General features: G+C 35.9%; 1 protein-coding gene and 2 long non-coding RNA genes across 4 annotated transcripts; 2 read left to right on the plus strand and 1 right to left on the minus strand.

Annotated features, from left to right (window-relative positions):
• Nucleotides 1-471: 471 nt before the first annotated feature.
• Nucleotides 472-4,540, minus strand: LOC124289907. Of its 2 annotated transcripts, XR_006901783.1 has the most exons (4): nt 4,453-4,507; nt 1,137-1,211; nt 854-910; nt 472-536 (listed from the first exon to the last, which is right to left on the minus strand). It is a non-coding gene; the product is annotated as an uncharacterized LOC124289907 (long non-coding RNA). The 2 variants fall into 2 exon arrangements; XR_006901784.1 differs by lacking the exon at nt 1,137-1,211 and having other exon boundaries at nt 4,453-4,540.
• A 5,803-nt stretch (nt 4,541-10,343) lies between these two features.
• On the plus strand, nt 10,344-11,736 carry LOC124289915. Its single transcript, XM_046726586.1, has 4 exons — nt 10,344-10,431; nt 10,712-10,828; nt 11,167-11,436; nt 11,569-11,736. Exons 1-4 carry the CDS (start codon nt 10,429-10,431, stop codon nt 11,734-11,736), a joined length of 558 nt encoding a protein of 185 aa, XP_046582542.1. The 5' UTR covers nt 10,344-10,428.
• Nucleotides 11,737-12,343: 607 nt separating this feature from the next.
• LOC124289916 lies at nt 12,344-13,887 on the plus strand. Its single transcript, XR_006901785.1, has 6 exons — nt 12,344-12,425; nt 12,816-12,872; nt 13,035-13,073; nt 13,303-13,335; nt 13,509-13,550; nt 13,831-13,887. It is a non-coding gene; the product is annotated as an uncharacterized LOC124289916 (long non-coding RNA).
• The last annotated feature ends 1,947 nt before the right edge of the window (nt 13,888-15,834 follow it).

Consider the following 15,834-nt stretch of genomic DNA (forward strand, 5'->3'; position numbering starts at 1 on the left):
CGCAAGAAGAAGAAGACAAGCAATAAGCATGAGTCAGGATAAGGAAAAATATTAATCTCTCTAGTTTTTGAGTAATGAGACAGAAATGTTTTCCAAGAAAACATATACATGTTTGTAGCCAGGTTGATGGAACAGTTAGCTACAATGCAGTGTTAATAAAAACTAGAGAGAGACATAATCAGTCTCATTTTATCAACTTGCGCATGAGTTAGTATGGATCATTTGAGAAATTCTTCCGAAAATGTTAACAATTGTCAAAAATACATCTGTTCTAATTTAGGCAATATTGAAACAACAATAAATGAAGCACTTTCCAGGATTATGTCTAAAAATGTGTCTAAAAATCACTGAATATGTGAACATTGAACATTTTAGGGATTATGCATTCCTCGTAACACATTCACAGATGAATTTCTTATTTTGTTTGCTACATCCTAACAATAGAACAATTCAATAACCATTAATTGTGCACTCACTTGGAAGAGATCTAATTGGCCGTCTGTCAGAATATGGTTCCTCACTTGAAAATGGTGCCACTGAAATACAACATTAAACAGAAAATTATTGTTTGGTTTGTTTCCCACGCTCGGTAATATTCAAGCTATATGACACAGAACCAGAAATCTAGTGATTGAGCATTATATTCGGCTGTCAAGTAGGTTAGCAAACCTGACTACACGATCGCCTACTGACATGCATGGGTTGGTGAAGACCAATCTTAAACCAGTTCGTCATGGGTCAATGCATTTGTAAACATTGCTATCACTTTACAGATTGAGTACAATCAGTGATAAAAATATTCTGTACATGATTTTGATACATGTCTATTGTGCAATAGCACTAAAAGTGATACCTTGGGTTGCAGTGTCAACAGTTGTCTGACTGAGAAATGGTGGTGTCTTTTCTGCTCCTGCAAATGAAATACATCATTATTTACTTGTAAAATTATATTCTCCCTCTCTGACACAAAAACAAAACATTCTCATAAACCCACAATGCCTCCAAACTTACCCAAGGCCAGAAATCAAATTTGCTCCACCTGTCCCTGCCCGTTAAAAATTTAAAATACCTGCAGAGCAGCAGTGTCACATTGACAACATAAATACTGACATCTCTATTGAATTTAATGAACATACCTGTGGAAAGTAATCCTGACCCACTTGACAAATCTTCAAATTTGACCAATCTTCTTATCACAGGTGTTTGGCCTCCTATGTAAAGATTGAAAGAATGATTAGAAAAAAGTCATTTTGCTTATTCACAACCTTTGTATAAACCAACAATTTTAAATACATGGATCTTAGGCTGATGCATGCTAACACATCAATATAAATATAAAGCTCAATTAGACACACAACAAATGGTTGTGGTATGGGCCTTAATGATAGACTGAAACAACTTTACAAACTGGACCCTTATTGTTACAGATTGTTTTGAGAACTGTGCATGTGCTAATGGCTAATTTCAGCTCATGTTACATCAACAATTTGAAGAGAACATACTGTTAGTATTACTGAATGAAACATTTATTCCAATAATTTTGTGTATCAAGTTTTGGATTTAATGAGCCCTAAAAATCCTTACAATAAAATATAGTAAGGCTTCGTTCATTCACTTTAAAGGTCACATAAACCCTAGGGGGTACAAATACATAAATCACTAACTGGCATCGTTATAAATGAAACCCCGTCATTAAAACTACTCATTTCGACCTTTAATTGACTTAAATCGACCTTTTTGACAACAGTGCACAATTCTCACCCGCGAACGAAATTTCAACCAATCAGAGCGGCACGCCTCTGTGACGTCATATGAGGAATAGCTTTGAGGGCCGATGCAGAATTCATCTACATTTTAGGGGTTAAATTATCTTGTTTACAGGCTTGTATAAACCTGAAATCGTGACAATTGTTGTGGAAAATGAAAGCTATATGTTCTCACAATCTACTGTCATTTAATTTTGTCTCCTGCTTTGCCTAGTTTCCGAGTTACAACTTGTTTTCATAGACGATTCTGTCAAAATCGCTTGGTGTCGTTAGGCCCTATTTGTATAATGACTGATCCAAATTGATCCAATTTCTGTGTTTTTTTACCTCGATATTTAATCATGTCATGTAAAAATCTGTTTGTATTCTCAAAACAGTGTCGGCCCATAAGTTTTCACATGCAATACAGCAATTAATACTCTCTTGTTGTAACCCGTGTTAGGTGGTATAAACCTACACATGTTATTTCACTTGATGGTCAGTTAATGAATTTATAACAGGTATAATTAGTGGTAACACACGTAGATTACCCGACAAAGGTTCCCATTTGGCATTTCTTGTGTCTGGAGTAAATATTCAACATTATAAACATCGATCAAAGGATTAACCGATAACACGCTGATTGATTAATTACTTTTATCTTACACAGCGGAATTGTCAAAAGGTAGTGTTTATGTGTGTAGATTTACTAATCTATACTGAATACACTCTGTCGTCGTCGGTGTCTGCGTAAAAAACAACGTCCTTCTTTCAAAGGATTAACCGGCAATACATTGATTGATTGCCCATTATTGGCTAACTAAATTACTGTTTTAAAGAAAGGCGGACATTATGCAATTAGTTGCCAGGTGTGCTATCTTGGGTGACCAATGAGACTATACACCAATACCTGAATAGATTTATCACTTTTTTTTCGTATATTAAACTGTTAAAAGACACATCATTTGGAACAGTTTAGTGGATATTGATGGATGCATTCCCCGAACAAGGTAATGGCCTGATATTGTTCCTATAACTTTAATCTATTTTAATTTTAATATTTGCATTTTGTTTTTATTCATTTGTCGTAGCATTCAACAGAATCATTGTTTTCGCCGTGAAGTGTAATGAGACAGACAACATGCACTAGGGTGTGTGTGCGAATTATGATTCACATTGGCAAACTATAAAATGTCTAGATATTACAGTTCTGTTATAAATTCACTATAAGTATCAGCAGATCGTCTGCTTTTTATTTAGTTTCAAAATGCATACAAGTATGATAATAAACTAATTAGGATTATAAGACCAAATATAAAGACGCACATTGACTAGTATCTACATACTGGTGAGTGGACATTAACCATGGGAATGTAGCAAGAAATTTATCGCGCAGTATTGTGACTTCGACCCCACCTCGCTTCCGTGGAAGAAATCGTTATGTTATAAGTTGTGTCATGCAAAATCCGTTTGGTTATGATTCCAATACATATTTAACTACGAGTAGAAAGTAGTCTTGATTTTCTAACTTGATGAAAACAAACTATAATCTCATTAATTCTAACAGATTTTTTATTTTTAAAATGGCGGCATTCTGTCGGGAACATCCGCCAGTCTGAGGATAAATGGTATTTAGGTTTGTTTTCACCGAGTTACAAAATCAAAACTACTTTTTCTACTGGTAGTAAAATATGTATTTTATTGATGGCCAATAGGATTTTGCATGACATAGCGTATAACATAACAATTTTCTCGTGGCAGCGAGGTGGGTGTCAATATAATACTACTTACAATATTATTGTTACTTCGACCACAACCTCACTTCCGAGGAAGAAATCGTTATGTTACAAGTTGCGCTCATAGAAAATCTTTATGGTCATCAATCATATGCATATTTTACTACAACTAGTAAGTAGTTTTGATTCTTTAACTTCCGTGAAGGATCTGAACACAAGTAAGATATCGTTTCAGGCTTCCACAACGCTCGCTTCGCACTCACAAACATAACCCATTTAGCACGAACTGCGGGTCCTGTGGAAATCTGTGCATGGGGACACCATCGCCCGACCCCTAGGAGCAATTGACGACAAAGCAACGATTCGGCATGTCGTCGTTGATGTCGAGAAATCATCAAAATGATGAGCGTGCTACACATTTTCTATACAACTAACTGAAAATCGTTCCTCATATGACGTCACTGCAGTGCTCTGGCGACAGAGTTACGTAACCTGTCTGTGGTTTCGTTGGCGGGCGAGAGGGAAGCAGGCGACTTTTGGCCACTTTTAATCGCTCGGTATTAATTAACCACAAGTTTTAAAGAATAAATTTGGTGTTCCGCATAAGACTAACCACAAATCTTTCATATGTAATGGTTAAAAGAGTAACAAAACAAAGTTTAGTGGAATGCCACAGAGTTGAGAAAATAAAGTTACTACTATATATATAATATAAAAATTAAAATATTAGCATCCCTATAAACTGTAATAAACAAACAAATTAATACTGTCCCACTTGTTCCAAAACATTTGTAAACCCCTCTGATACAAAACAAAAAACATTCTCATAAACCCACAATGCCTCCAAACTTACCCAAGGCTTGTCAAAATCAAATTTGTCTTCTCTCCACCTGTCCGTTAAAAATCGAAGAGGGTCAGTGTCACATTGACAACATAAATACTGACATCTCTATTGAATTTAATGAACATACCTGTGGAAAGTAATCCTGACCCACTTGTCAAATCTTCAAATTTGACCAGTCTTCTCTTCACAGGTGTTAGGCCTCCTATATGTGAAAAATAGAAATTATTATTGATTCCATGAATGTTTGTACAAAAAGTTAATAGAAATATCAATAAATGTCAGCATACAATTCTTTCATTAAATTTGTTGTACACATGAGGCAGATTTATTGATTTGTCCAGTAGACCAGGGCTCCAGATATTTTTTCAACATCAGGAGTACGTACTCCTTATTTTTTCAATATAGGAGTACTGGAAAAACATTTAGAGTACTGAATGGAAATTAGTAATCAGTATTCTTGTGTTTCGTTTGGTATATGCCCCACAACATTGCATCTCGCGTGTAAACAGGTCAATAAACAATAAAACATTACTTTTTCATATAAATACGTCTGTAAATGATTCGTACACCATTGCCGTTGTGCGTATCGTCTACATTTTCTAAATTATTTCCTATCGTATCATGCATATTTTTTATCCGTACATACGTCGATACGGCCCTTATCTGGAGCCCTGGTAGACTATTATATTTATAATTACGGGATTCAGCTCATTAAACCAGATTTAACAATCTTCATGGGTAGTGCATTAATCAATTCAACATGTTTACTCTGGATACTGAATGCCTATACATTTCATACTCACGCAATCATGCTATGATATGTAAGGGAAAAGTTCACAATGACATCTTAAACTTCTCAAATCATAAAATCTTTTAGTGGTACACGTTAGTCGAGATGTCTTTTTCATGAAAATAAGCTGGATGACTTTTTGAAACCTCACATGGATATGGTGAATAATCCCAGAAACATTCTTGTCTTTTTCCCCAAACTCTCCAATCACCAAGGCACAGTATAAATATTAGGTATCATGTAAAAAACATCTGACCATAAATAACTTCAATGGGTTTTGATTGCAATATTATAAAAATGGCTTTTGCATTGAGACTGGAATATATTCATATATAATTTATATATATTTTATATATATTTCATGTAATGCCATATTGTATTATGGAAAATGTTTTATTTCTTCAATACTGAATCAAGCTGTAAACATATTCTAATGCAGGTTGCAAACGTGTGCATTCAATCCTGTCTAAAGATTATATTTTATTGATTTGGGCAGGTGTGTATTTCACCATACTTCCACCTGTATCAGCCTTGACACACCTGTTTGTGTAGGCCACTTCCTGTTTATTCCAGGTAATTAGCAATCACTGTGGTCAACTGATCTGGATCTGAATTACTGGGCTTGGGGTACTGAATTACTGGGCTTCACCATAAAATTAATTGATCCATGAACAAGAAACTAAAAACATACATAAAGGCGAGAATTCTTTGAAGTAGTAAGTTCTGTGAAGTTGACATCCAAAATAATTATCGCCAATATGTGTTTCAAAGACTCTACTGTGTTCAGTACGTAGTGTCATGAACATATCTCCCAAGGTCAGATAAAGGTTTGAGGAATGACGTTATGACATCAGATATTATTGGTTACGTTCTAGATCTAGTGTTATCCTATACTGTATAGTGCATTTTTCAGTTGTACTTCTTGTCGGAGATATAGAGCTTCCTAGGAAATTATAAATTTAGAGACAACTGAGAAGTAGATTTACCACAACTGTACTTGATACGAAGCTAGCGTCTCATAAGTTTACACGCTCACGTGTAGGGCTTCCACGGGTACTCGAGTACTCGAGGACGAGTCGGGTTTAGCCGGACTCGAGTCCATTTTCTAGGACTCGAAAAGGGGTGATAACTCGAATTATTGGGTTACGTTGACAGACTGTCTGCCATGTACTGAGAATGAGCGGCCGTTAACATCTAATCTTAAGATAAGATATAACTTTATTATCCCCGAGGAAATTCTTATACATCCAAACTGTCTCAAAATGAATATGTACACAATTCACAAAAATATACACAATGATTACATGCACAAAACGAAAGCTATTTACACAATAAAACTGACATGATGTAATTCAATTAACCACATAGGTAAAGAGGCTGAATAATTCTAGTTGTTATCACATGGTGATAATTCAAAATATTTGTTGCATTCACGAATACTTGATGGTATGAAAGACTGTCGAGCTCTGTTTGTTTTTAAGGGAAGGTAATCGACAGCAGCGTCCAGAAAGAAGTACTTCAAAATGGTGAGATCAAATATGTTAACTATCAAATCTAATTTTAGTTGCCTTTTTGACAATCTGGCGCTCATAGATAAAGGGAATATACTCGAAATTTTGTCGGCAGTATTAACAATTTTGAAAAGTTTGTTTTTGTTGCGATCAGACAGGCCCCATACCAACATAGAAAATTGTAGGTCAACACACTTTGAATAAAGGTTTGATAAAAAACTGTCATTACGGTTTTACTCCTCACACGGTGTGGCTGTATGGTATTAGTTGTTACAAGTCTGCAGATGAGAGTAATTATTATACATCGTTTGAGATTTCACTTCTTAAAATGATTAGGTAACGATAAGGAGAACGATAAAAAAATCAAATGTATGGGCGTGTCCTGATCTGGATAGTGAAAAGAGAAAAATAACCAAATGCCGCCTGTGCGGTATATTACTGCGCTATGCAGGCAGTACAACCAGTACGATGAAAAAATAAAACATTTGGCAAGTAAACATCCAAATACGGATTCTGACCAATAGGAAATGTTAGTCACACGACGATATGAAGTCGGAACGAAGTAAGTGTTCACTTGTGTGATCGGAACACATGTCATGCCGGTTACGCTATCTTTTGTTTGAAAGGTATGAATTTCGAGTACTCGGGTCCGAGTCGAGTCTCACCCCTCGAGTCCCAGAAAATGGACTCGTTGAAGCCCTACTCACGTGCACGTGATAACCCTGTCGGTAGCTGGGACAGTGCCACCCCTAGCACAAGCCACAAATGACACTTACCTGGTACAGCACTTAGGTAACGCTAATCAGATGCAATGCAAACCAGTATCTACGTTCGTATCTCCTGCATGCTTTCTTAACTTGTGAAAAATGATAAAGTGTGCGCCGTGCTAAGGTCCGAAACGAAGTTTAATTGTGAAGAAGAAACAATGAGAATTGTTTATTCACACCGGGGATTCGTCTAAAATATGGCGTTAAACTGTTTGAAAATATTCCAGTCATAAGCATTCATTCATCCATATTGTTCGAAACATTCTATTCCTTGAACATTCATCTTACCTCTTTCTGTGCCTTTCCTTTTGGTCAGAATTCTTGAAGAATGGTTTCTGTCTTTATTGGTGATGACGTTAGTATGATCTATAAACGGTTGAAAAACATTCATGAATGACAATATCAAATGAAACGTATTTTATATTTATAAAGAATTCAATACCAGCATAAACCAGACGTTGTTTGAGACTTACACAGTATTTGGTATCAATGAAAAATGTGAAATCATTCTCACCCATTGCAACGACGTCCAAGCTGAGCTGATAGCTGATGAAGGTATCTATAGTACTTCTCCCTGATACTTTTTCAGTTATTTGCCGACTTGATAATTAGGTCTCTTTTCACCGTCTGACTGAACGCTCTTGAAGAATGAACGAAATGGAACATACCGAACTGCTCACGCCACTATATACACGCCAGTGTTGTACATTGACAAAGGTCGGGCGTCGATGATTGGTATTGCAAAACAAACACGAGGGTGTATATCCGTGAAACGTCATGCCTGACTTACGCACGGTAAATCTCACATTCATATCGTTCTGCAAATTTGGGGAGAAGCTGTGTACACGCTGTCTTTGCGAGCTCCAATGATGCGTCCTGTTTGTCAGCAACTTCAAAGAGCGGACATCTGGCTGCTCCACCAGGTAGGTATAATTACCCTCTCCATAATGCACTTTTGTATCGTTTGTATTGAATGATGGTACCCCATAATCGGATTGGGCAGAGTAAACCTACATTTCTCAAACATTGTAATCTTCAGTACCTCATTGAGTAGGCCTACAGTCATTGCCATGCCGCTGGAATATATTCGGGTAGATTTGGAATCACCCCATCGCATTCATGAACCGTAAATGCACAATGGCACAGGCAACTTGGTCTCTTTCTGTAACAAATAGTACTTTGTATTTCAGCCACAGCAACAATCCCGAACCACGTGCAGTCAGCAATGTTAAACCGCCTGCTCAACGTACTGCAAATACTATACAGGTGAGGGGTTAATATGGTATTTATAATGCTTGATTTACAGAAAGGCCGACCAAAGAATGTGGTATTAAACTATTTTGATCACATTGGCATTTTTATGCAGAGCAAACTAAATAACAATTAATCAAATGTTTTCACAAACACCTGTTCATCTATATGTAATTTGTAGAAAAGTATGCATGTATCATGAATCGACCAGCCTCCCTTAATGCATGCATGTGTTGGGCGACCTTTATTTTTGTTATTTTTGGTATTTCACTAGAGCCGAGTTTTTTTGGGAAGACAGATATTAGGTAACAACATAAATGCTTAAGTACCATATAAATGCTTCCTATTGATATATCTATGCGAGCAATTTGTAAAAATTATTTGTAAGATATAATTAATTAGATATGAAACATAACTGTGCAGGACCAATGTATATTGCATTAAGAAGTAATGTTAATGTCTTCCTAAAGTCAAGAACAATATCACCATCTGGTGTTGATCTGAACCAACAAAACCGAGGCAATTAAATTGCCTCCTCGGGTATTGTCACTTTGAACAGTAATATATTGTTCTCGATGTAGTTGGGGATGGGGGTGATAATGATCTTTTATTGGGAGCTTGTACAATGTGAATGCACCCCCTAAGATATACGTTTAAAGTGACCCCCCTTCATGTCATGTACAAAATCCATGAACCCCCTTCCCATAATTTCAAAGGATATTTCTATTTATTTATAAGAATGTTTACCACCTCCAACTCCCCAGAACACCCCCACCCCCACCCCCGTCCCTAACTCTGATAATACTACGGTTATATTTATCTTGTCAAATACTATGTGTGTTAATGATGCTTGGATCTTCACTTTCCAAATTTATTCAATAAAATCAACCCTCAGAAAGACTTACATCGCCGAGGTATATAAATCTATATATAGTGGACTACAAACCCCACCCCACACCCCCACCCCCATGTCATGTACAAAATCAATGACGACCCCCTAAAACATGGGTGCAAAATTGATGACCAGATATTTTCTTTTCGTCTTTCGATTCCTATTTTGAAACTCAAGGGGAACTACTCTAGATTATGCAGAACGAAAACGCAGGAAGGTGTATTCATTCATAGTAAATATTCTTTGTCATGGTTTCATTCCGAACTTTTTACATCGGACACCGGATTATGTTGTCGGACTTAGAAGTCATTTCCTTATTTCCCTAGTAGACATGGGCCTCTCGGAAATTCGAATTTAACCAGCAACGCCGAAGCATTCGAACACATTTCCTTGGCTGAGGTAGGCGTTTACAAATATTGATAAGTATTCGACATGCCTTGATGTACAGACAGAGGGCAACATCGCGGTTTATCGGTCGCAGCTTGTAGCGCTAGTGATGTTAATGCTGCATGTGTAGGTACAAGTATAAAACTTGTATTAAATGTATTAAATGTTAAGGTTTTAATTTCAGCTTCATGATGATGTCGACATTGAGTGCCCCATACACAAGTATGCAGTTACTGACAACTTATGGAGTGACCTGTACAAACGAGAGGATTCAGATGACTTTCTGGAGACACTTGACATGCTGATGGGTGTATATAACGTTACAAATCAAGGTAGAAAAATTATTTAATATATTTTGAATGATATTATTATTTACTTCTTGACAATGTTATCAGTTTAATCTCCTATTTCTTTAGGAGCTGACCTGGTTCAAAACCCTCTGGATACATCTCTGGCAGAAACCACACCTACAGATGTACAACCCCTAAATTTCAAAGCTACAATAATGGTATGTTATTCATGGTTTTTTTTATTGGAGAGAGGTTTTCTTACTGAGTACTCCTTTCTTGGTAAATTATACAATGTTGATCCATTCCACAGACCACTGATGCAAAATTAAGCATGGGGTCATTATCACATCCCAAGTTTATGTTGGTTTAGATTAATCTAACAAGTTTTTCGATAAGTCAAAGTCCCCACCCTTTAATTCTATACACTACAGACCAAACATACTTCCTGCACTAATGAATTTACAGTGTGTAAAATGTTTCATTATTTATTTCATCCAGGTTTTTCGCAACCTTCACCCAAGATCAGGTAAAAGTGAGACAACTCCTCTTGGCAGTGCGGATAATAAATGGAGAAAACAGTGCCAGGCGGCTTTGAAACCTACAGATCCATCACGTGTAAGTGTTACTCAGAGCATGTCATGAAGCAGTTCACTTATAATTCATTGTTGTCCTTTTTCCCTTGTGTTCTTCAACCTATTAATATATGCATACATTGTTTTTTACGGTAAGATTACAGAATACCGGATACCTTCCTAACTCCTAGGGTTAGGGTAAGGTTTAGGGTTAGGGTAAGGTTTAGGGTTCGGGTTAGGGTAAGGTTTAGGGTTAGGGATAGCGTTAGAGTTAGATAGACGTGAGATTAACAATATGGTTGGTATGTATCCGGTATTCTGTAAGTGTACCTTTTTTACGCGTGCTTTTTCTTTTCAATTTACTTAATTTTGCCTTTCCAGCATCATTTTGGTGGTCATTTCAAAGTTCACCTTGCAGTAGCTGCAACATCTGACAGATGTTATCGCCTCATCCTTGAGATCATGGATTTATTCAGCCTTGGTAAACTAAAGGAGCAGAAACATACAAAAGTGAACACATGTCTGTTCTTGGAGACTGTTTCTTTCAAAGATGAGGCAACCCTTTACAGACTGTTAACAGAATTCAGAAACAGTGAAATCTCCAAAGAAGAATTCAATCTTCAACTGAAACAGATTAAACAAGCAAACAAGGTATTAGAACAGAATCAGATCTAAACTTTGAATAAACAATAATTCCTTCAGTTAACTTCAACACGAGAAACATTTATATGGTTATATGACGATTGGCATTAGATTAAATTGACATGTATATTATATTTGAAGGGAACTGAAATCAGTCAGGAGGCAGCTACCGATGTATTGGTATTAAAGGAACAACTGAAAGAAAAGGACAGACTGATTGAGGAGCTGAGGATGCAGAACCTATTACTAAGACAGGAACTGAATAAGATGGTATGGTTCACTTGTGTAAATGTACATTCATTTTTCTGATTCGTTTGAGAATCATGCTTACAAATGGCCCCCAGAAACCTATGCTGGTCAATTAGGGTGACTAAACAGTTGGGTGGTCAGACTCTGTGGATTGTGTGTCATTCTTGATGGTGTATCATTTCTGATAACACTAGTGGCGGTCCGATTAATTGAATGAATTGAAGATTGGTCGCAGTGATGAAACAACCAAGCAGTTGATCATATTTTCTCATAATCAAAAACAAATTTTTTTTGATTACTTGTTTACATTAACAATATTTTTCACAAGGTTGGTTTTGTCTCTGTCATTAAATTTACATTAAAGACTCCAGGAAATTTATTCCTAACATTCTAGTCCTCCTTCTAAGATGTGAAATTTGCAAATGCATTTTGTGCAATTTAAAAAAAACACACACCAAAGAACTACTAGTACATGTTTTTCCATTTTTTGTGTGCAATAACAAACATTACAGGAAATTTTGATAAATGACCCTCACCAATTATTTTCGATGATTGATAATGAACCAATCATCAATTATGAGATTTCAACCAATTCCCAACACTAGATAACACCACACTCGGTCATACCTAAAATACCTAGTCTGGAAATACCATTGTCACTTTTTCAGAGAAAAGAGAAATCACAGCATCTACAAGATTATCGGAACAAAGAAACTTTGCAAGAGGCAGAGAGATTGCCTGAGCCTGATGTGAGGATAATTTTGTATTTGGACTGATTAATTTTTTTACTAAAGTCAGTAATGAGTTTTCAATAATGATCATTCAAAACTGTCATGTCATGTCTTCCCAAGCATTCACAGTATTGCATCTTGTCATGCCAACATGCCCACCAGGAGAATTCTGATGGTTTTTTTAACAATGTATGATGAGTAATATAATAGTAGTGCTTGTGCATATTTTTATGTCATGTCATGTTCATTCACTTGTATCAGTTGTTGGTTGTTCAATGCACACCTGGCAATATTCCAGGCACTTTGAAGACACCTTGTAACTAATTTTTCTTATTGATATCATATCTGCTTTAAAATATAACATTAATGATAATGCCCACCGTAAATTGTTTATTTTCTTATTTATAGGTGTATGCATTCAATGATAATGATGATGGCCGTGACTTTCAAATAACACTAGTTCAGGTGAGTTACAGTAATTCCTTCTCAATGAAAACTAAAATGAGTTAATGTCATTGAAGATCTGAAAAACGTTAATGGATTGTCTTGGTGGGATTGTATTACTCATAAGAAATAATATCATTTGTTAATAATCAGCATTTTCAACTGAATTTTGCCATTTTGCAGAATATACTTCACGAGGAATCGGCACAGGAACATCTGGAGGTTAGTTAATAAGCCCACATGTACAAAATTAAATTTTTCATATTACATGTATTGTTTACCCTTAATGACAATCTTCATCCTGCAATTGTGTCTGAAATGAGTTTGGAATCAACTCAGCAATTCCCTACTTACATATATTAGCATATATTTGATGTGAAGCTGGTAATTTTATTGGCAACTATGGTAAAATTCACTGATTAGAGAATAACAGTCTGTGTCTTCTTTTTAGAATATTCTTGGCGTGGAATGTCCAGAGCTTCCAGTAAGTATTTTATTTCAATTTCAGATTCTGTTGCATGTTAAATGTCAGGTATACACATGGTTTGTCAATTGAAACTGAATGTAAATGATACATATTATGATACACTTCATCCAATTTATGTTTCTTTCTGGCTTGAAAAAAGCAGCTCATGTAAGTTTTGGCATCATTTTCAGGTGATATCTTACAAAGGAAGAGCATCAAGAATAGGTAGAAAGGTAATTACACTTAATATATTTAATATTAATTAAAAACCTTTAATAAAGATAGACAACTAAACTAAACGAGAAAACAACAAGCATGGTGTTTCATTTTTGGGGATTTGTTCATTTTCTGCTTTGTTCTGATTAAATGCACCAGTGAAGTTTTTAATAACTAAACTGATCAGTATGAATGATTTCTGCTATCACAAAGTTTTTGGTTTGGTAAATTATAGAGTGGTATTCAAAGAACAATGATGTCATTCATATTTATAAGGTATCATACTTTCTTTATCAGACTCTTCAATCAAGTTCAAATATTAGAAGCTTCAAGAATAAAGCACCTGAAAAGGTAGGTTATAGAAACCTTAAACTGCCATCTGTGAATTGGATATATATGAAACGCTGAAGGTTGAATTAATGATGTTTTCAAACATATATTAATTTTTACTTTTAACCTAGATATTCCTAACTTCTTTGAGTGGCATTATTTAGATATTATTTTATATTAATTTTGATATTCCTATTTTAAGATAACAAATGGTTTTACACTGCTTCAGTTAGCTCTTGCCACAATGTTCCATACTCTATCTGTACATGTCTCTCATTGTAATCATCTTCCCTATGCTAGGTCATGGAAAAGGAATGTCAATGAAATGTCGATGTTCATATCACTCAGCCAACTGACTTCTTCCTACTGGTCATGATGGCAAATAGAAACCTACTTGTACAAGCTTCTATAAGATGGACAAATAACATGCGAACAAATCTATTTTCAGGCATCAAGGCTTGCAGAAACTGAGGAAATGGTAAGTTAATGAATATATCTACTACTAAATGGCCTAATGTTTTTGTTATATGTGAATACCGGTATGTTGTCATTGATATAATTTTTATGTAAAACAACATTTTCTTTCAGGCTGAGTCCTACTTGCAAAAAAGGAGACACAATAATGAGGTGAGCAATTATGAAAAGTGCTAGTCTGTACTGCTGAGGCAGTGTTGGTAAACTGTTTTCTCGTCACCCTGAATACCTGGGTTTGATTCCCCAATTGGGTAAATTGTGTGAAGCCCATTTCTGGTGTTCCCCGCCGTGATATTGCTGGAATATTGCTAAAAGAGCCGTAAAACCATACTCACTCAATCCAATGTTGCTGTACTGCAGGTATCAATTTTGTCATATCTAGACTGCACCAGTGCAGGTAAAATATTGCCAGTGCCGGTAACATGTTCCACCACAACTGCTTGGCATCTAGTGACATTTCATGGAAGGTCAGGGTCACTGTGTCAGAGGAGAATTATTCTTGTAATTGTGGACCAGTGGATTTTGCCGTGCAGAAATGGAATTTAACTTATGAATGAACATGTTAGTTCAATTGCAACCATCTATCTAAACATGCGTCAGACATCAAGTAATGTGAACTTTTATGGAGAGAGTGAAATTGCCCAAGAATATCCCTCACACACCTGTTAAAGAATCATCCATGAGAGTGATAACTATAGGATTGTTGATAACATGGTGCAGCCAGATGGCGGAGCCTGATAAATCACTTGTTTGCACCGGAATCATCCCCTGCTGTACATAGTTGCCAATATATAGATGACATATAAACATTAGGAAACAGAAATAGATGGTTCAATGACAAACAATGCTGTGTTATTGCTGTGTGGTGTATCAGTGTTATTAGCTATGACACATCATCTGGATCATCAGTATCAGTGTTTCTATTGGCTATGACTTATTGTCACACAGCACCCAGTATATATTATGGATCATCAGTATCAGTGTTTCAATCAACTTGGTGAATTTTTAATGGAAAAACTCTGAAATTAGACTACCAAAATAACAGTGAGCTGACTAGTCCATTGTACTAACCATGCATATCATGGATTTTGTCCATAGATACCCCCCTGCAAACTCAACGTTGGAATGATTGTGGAGGCATTAGAGGATGACGGCTTTTGGTATGTTATTATTGTCATCATTGTTCAAAGAAACTTCACATTTGGAAATCATCACAAATGCATGATTGAGTTACATCAATTCTTATGATTATTTTCAGATAGATTTGCTAAGGTACTGATCATCATTTGACTCAAAATCAATAGTTGGACCCTCTTTCATTCTGAAACTCCTTGAAGGATGATACTTTTTGTGTCGCTCAAAGAATTGCAGTAGTTTATTTTTCATACCTGAAGTGATTCTGCATATTTGGCAAATCTACAACAACAAATTTGATAGGTTTGAAATTAGCAAATATCATTCCCATCTCTCTGGTTATTACTACAGTTACTTCAGTTC

This window comes from Haliotis rubra, unplaced genomic scaffold, assembly GCF_003918875.1.
Source record: "Haliotis rubra isolate DU_JTF1 unplaced genomic scaffold, ASM391887v1 Scf451, whole genome shotgun sequence".
Lineage (NCBI taxonomy): Eukaryota > Metazoa > Mollusca > Gastropoda > Lepetellida > Haliotidae > Haliotis > Haliotis rubra.